The sequence below is a fragment of the Nicotiana sylvestris genome, chromosome 11 (assembly GCF_000393655.2).
Source record: "Nicotiana sylvestris chromosome 11, ASM39365v2, whole genome shotgun sequence".
Classification (NCBI taxonomy): Eukaryota; Viridiplantae; Streptophyta; class Magnoliopsida; order Solanales; family Solanaceae; genus Nicotiana; species Nicotiana sylvestris.
The window spans coordinates 122,230,080-122,235,734 of NC_091067.1; the positions used below are offsets into that span (position 1 = coordinate 122,230,080).

The window sequence follows — 5,655 nt, forward strand, 5'->3', positions numbered from 1 at the left end:
TGTTGGTAAACTATGATATGGTGGGATGGGTTGCGTGCCACAATTAACGGATTGTATACGTGGTACTTGATATTGATAAATGATTATACGGTGGGATCGGGTTGCGCCACCAGAACGGATTGTGTGTGTTGTACTTATTGTTATTGTTGTGTTGACTTCGACATTTTTATATGAGATTGCGAAACTTGTTATTCTGGATTCTCTAATAGTGAGGTTGAGTGCACTCTTTATTATTATTATTATTATTATTATTATTATTATTATTATTATTATTATTATTATTATTATTATTATTATTGTTATTATTATTATTATTATTATTATTATTATTGTTGTTATTGTTATTATTATTATTATTATTATTATTATTATTATTATTATTATTATTATTATTATTATTATTATTATTATTGCGTACAGGGTATTGTAAGTGCCCTACTTTAGCCTCGTCACTACTTCGTCGAGGTTAGGCTCAACACTTACAGAGTACATGAGGTCGATTGTACTCATACTACACTCTGCACTTCTTAGGCAGATACCGGAGTTGGTCCTAGCGGCGTTCAGTAGCTTTTGCTCGGATTCAGTTGCTGACGGAGATTTGAGATACAACTGCACGGCGTCCGCAGCCCTGAAGTCCCCTTCCCTCCTATCTTTACTGTTTTATTGAGTTTCAAAATAGTGTATTTTATTCAGACCGTATTTGTAGCACTCTAGATATTCATGAACTCGTGACACCAGCTTCTGGGTTATGTTTAGACTTCGTTGTTCGGCATCATTTTACTCTACTTCATACTTATATCATTTTCATTGTTAATATCTTATTGTAATTTGTTAAAATCAGTTAATTTTTTATTTCACGTCGGTTTGCCTAGCAAGTAAATGTTAGGCGCCATCATGACCCCGAGGTTGAGATTTCAGGTCGTGACATTTAACTAAAAAGGCTTGTTTTGTTTTGCAGCTGTCCAGAGTCATGACATAATTATGGAATATTAAGTAGTGGACTATAATTCAGTTCATCTATAAAATTTACCGCTGATAGAGGATGAAAAAAGGATAAAAATATTAAAGTATATGCTACTTTTATTTTGTTTACATAATTTGTGAGCTCAATTGTAGCACTTCTTTGTTGTCCTAGAAAGCCTTTGATTATCTCATTTTCTTTTAGGTGTTCTGAAGTATGCTGGATACTAATGTTTGGAGAAATGACAAGAACATTGAGAGAGATATGACTTAGTTATTCAGGCGCGAGAATTAGATTATACTAATTAATGATTATTAATATTCATATTTGAATGATTAAATATGAATTATTTCATATAAATAATTTATATTTCATGAAACATGTAACGAACTGAATGTAAATCATCTTTGGCCATATGGTCTGAAGACTCCGAGGCGTTGTTGTTGTTGTTAGTTGTTATCGTCGTCATCGTCTGAAGACTCTGAACCACATTCACAGTATCAATGCTAATGACGCTCTAGAATTCTTACTGGAAAGCCACCTTTCATCTTCGATGTCATAGATGCATCATAATTTGGAGAAAAGTTGTCCTCAGCGGGCAGAACCCGAAAGCGCTTTAGGACAGTGGTAACCACCATTTTCATCTGCATGATTGCAATATCTTTTCCAAGACAAGTCCTTGGCCCTGCTTGAAACACTGGATATGTGAAATTACGTCCTGTGTTGCCAGCACTTTTCTCCAACCATCTTTCTGGACGGAAATCAGCCCAATCTGAACCCCATGCATCACTCGGCTGACCTTCCCATTGCAAGTATATGATAAACTATTCTCGTTCCTTTGTATCAATGGGGACGGGCGGGAACAGTCTCATGCTCTCATATATGGAAGCATGCGTATAAACCAGTGTTGAAAAGCTTCTTTGTAGCTTTCCATATGAGAGGTAAGGTATTTACTCTTCTTATGCAAATTTTCACAGCTGTTTCATAAGCGTCTGCAAATGGAGTTGCTGGCAAAGACGGTAATAAATATTCAGGATCAAAACCAAACCCAAGCTGACATGCCAAATCAAACGTCAGGCGACGAAACTGTCCTGAAGTTCGACAATGGTAGTTTTTCCCTTGGCTGCTGTACTTAGAAAAGGTGAAAGACGACGCGAGAGCTCTTTCTCTGTTACAAATATATAAGCAGGGAACATTTTTAGATTGAAATCGTGTCGGATAAATTGTCTTTGAGAATTCCATTCGGCACCATCAACAAGGAAGAGGCCTTTCCTGAATAAATCTGATAAAGCTGATGTTAGTGTACTTTCTTTGCGGTAAATATTGAAGCGAGTCTTGAGGATATGCTTGACATTTGAGGGGTTTGTAGTGAATATTACATTTAGACCTAACGGACCTTCAAGTAAATATGTGGAGGTTGATAACTTGTCAAAGTTTTCACTAATCCATAGGATAATACGATGACGATTTCTGATGAATTCCAATGAGGAACCAATTAGGGGAAATGATTTTGGATAAGGCTGCCCTTTCCTTGATATTGAAAGAAGATTGAAGAATATGGCAACTAAGGAAAACGCCAGGTAGTAATACAATTGAACATCCATGGGGCTAAATGTATTAGTGTACTTTTTGGGGAAAAAGAGTGATAGCAGGTGGAGGTTTATATAGATGACTGTCACATGGGGATATAAAAATTTCAAACTTACAACCTACATTTTCCCACCAAGGGATTCAACTGAATCCCCCTCATTGGCAGGGACGGAGCTAGAGTGCAGGGAGCGGATTCGGCCGAACCTAGTAGCTTTGTTTCTATTGAATATATAAAAGTTATTAATTTAGAATCCAATAACTTAAAACAATTAGTATCCCGAACCCATAAGTTTAAAATCTTGACTTCGCCTCTACTCATTGGTTGTGGCTCCACCACTACATATGTGGGTCAAAACTAGTTAATTTTCTACATAAATTTGGACTCAGAGAGTTCAAACTTTAAAAGAAAATGAAGGTTACTGTTAGAATCGAAAAGATCAGGTGTCATGCGGAAGCTAGCAAAGCAAACCTTGAACGACGATAAATCATACCACAAAGAGAAATATACCAAAAGAGACAAAAACATATAACGTGGTTCGGTCAACTGACCTACATCCACGACGGAGATGAGCAATCCACTATAATAAAAGAGAGTACAAAATATCGAGAGAACAACCTCACGAAGAGGCAAGCACAAGTGACACACTAACACTTGTCCCGTAAAGTTCTCCCCCTAAACAAGACTCTCAAACCCTATATGGCTATATTGTGGATGCTACTGAATGAGATGGAAGGATCCTCAATTTATAGAAGTCCAAACCTTTTCCTACAAGAAAAAGAGCTAGCCAAATATGGAAGAATTATAATTTTCTTCTACAAAAAAGGAAAACTCAATTATGGTAAATATGTTACCTTTTCTTTCAACAGATAGGAAAATCGAATACGGTAAGAAAATCAGGACAACGCCTAACAATTCTCCCTCTTGGCCCAAATTTTCTAACAAAATAAACTTGATCCACCTTCTTCACATAATCTTCAACAGGTTGCATCTCCAAATCCCCACCATAAAATTTGTCTCAACGTGCGTAGCACTCCGGTCAAATTTTTCAGACAAAAATCAACATTACCGTCAAATAGGTTGCAGCTAGAACTGAACCCACCAAGATGATCATCTCTTGAACCTCGCTCTGATACCACTTGTTAGGATTGAAAAAAATGAGGTGTCATGCGGAAGCTAGCAAAACAAACCTTGAACAACGATAAATCATACGACAAAGAGAAATATACCAAAAGAAATACAAACATATTATGTGGTTCGGTCAACTGACCTACATCCGCTGCGGAGATGAGCAATCCACTATAATAAAAGAGAGTACAAAATATCGAGAGAACAACCTCACGAAGAGGCAAACACAAGTGACACACTAACACTTATCCCGTAAAGTTCTTCTCTTAAACAAGACTCTCAAACCTTATATGGCTACATTGTGGATGCTACTGAATGAGAAGGAAGGATCCTCAATTTATAGAAGTCCAAACCTTTTCCTACAAGGAAAAGAACTAGCCAAACATGGAAGAATTATAATTTCCTTATACAAAAACGGAAAACCAATTATGGTAAATATGTTGCACTTTCCTTCAACAGATATGAAAATCAAGTATGGTAAGAAAATCAGGACAACACCTAACAGTTACGTTATATATATTTGGAACTATACAAAAGGTACTATAAGTAATAATCCCTTCATTTCAGTTTATGTGAATCTTTTTGTGTTTTGAGAGTCAATTTAACTAATCTTTGAAGTTAAATTAGAATAGATTAACTCAATATTTTGAAGTTAAAATTTGGATATTTAAAAACTATACAAAAGTTACTATAAGTTGTAATTCTTCTCATGTCAATATGATAAATAAATCAAAATATTATACTGGTCAAAGTTTACATAGTTTGAAACTCGAAAAGCGAAAAGATTCAAATAAATTGGGAACTGAAGGAGAAATCAAATAATAATCTTATTGCCTCTTCAAATAGTAAGTGTCACATAAAGTGCAACAGAGAGAATATTTTCTTCTACTAAGTCAAAGTCTCAGAAGTTTTTAACTTTTTTCCCTTTTCACAATTGAGGACTTCGTTTTCTCAATCACAGGCATGTCGGCTACCTCCCAATATTTTATCTGTCACTGTATTATTTTTTATATTTTTTCTCTATTCTATTATTTTATATGTTGTCTCTAGAGAGATCACTCAAAAAGAAACTCCAAAATTTTAAAATTCCATAAAATAAGCATTCCTCTTATAAACCTCAAATTTATGAGTTTTTTTTCTTTCAAATCCAAAAATTTTGGGTTTGGATGAAATTTTTTGTCACGACCCGGATTCCCCACCATCGGGACCGTGATGGCGCCTAACATTACACTTGCTAGGCAAGCCAACGTTAGAGTTTTTATTAACCAAATCCTTTACGTTTCAGTGATAAACAACAAATAGGCTAAAACCGGTAAAATAAATGCGGAAGTAAGTAAATAGCCTATTTGTTTATATACTATTGCCATTACTATTACTATTACTACCTAGAATCCGGTGTGACAATCCACGAACCCACTAAGATTTGCTACAAATATTTGTTCGAGAGAAAATACGACTGTTTATGAAGGGAAGTAAAAACAGTAAGTGTAGGAGCATAGAAGGGAACGTCAGGGCCTGCGGACGCCAGCAGGACTACCTTGGGTCTCCTAGTTGTAAAAATCTGTAGCCAACTTCTCGATCAGCCACTACTTGCTTTAAAATCTGCACAGAAAGTGCAGAGTGCAGCATCAATACAACCGACCCCATGTACTGGTAAGTGCCGAGCCTAACCACGACGAAGTAGTGACGAGGCTAAGGCGGGCCACTTACGATAAAACCTGTACGTTGTGTATAATAATGACAGAATAATTGAAATACAGTATAGAATTAAAAAGCCAACAGGAAATGATAACCACAACCACGAAAATAAACCAGTATCGCCCAATATTATTAATCTCACAAGTTCAAACAAAAATATCGTAAAAACAATGCAGCTCAAGAAATAGAAACATATAGCTTGTTGCGGCGCGCAACCCGATCCCACCAGATAACACATAATCCTCCCTTATTCCATCATAAAAATATCAATAACAATAAA

General features: G+C 35.8%; 1 protein-coding gene across 1 annotated transcript; it reads right to left on the minus strand.

Annotated features, from left to right (window-relative positions):
* Positions 1 to 1,467: 1,467 nt before the first annotated feature.
* On the minus strand, positions 1,468 to 2,203 carry LOC138881590 (cytochrome P450 94C1-like). The gene is made up of 2 exons (XM_070161825.1): positions 1,864 to 2,203; positions 1,468 to 1,760 (listed from the first exon to the last, which is right to left on the minus strand). Exons 1-2 carry the CDS (start codon positions 2,201 to 2,203, stop codon positions 1,468 to 1,470), a joined length of 633 nt encoding a protein of 210 aa, XP_070017926.1.
* Between the last annotated feature and the right edge of the window lie 3,452 nt (positions 2,204 to 5,655).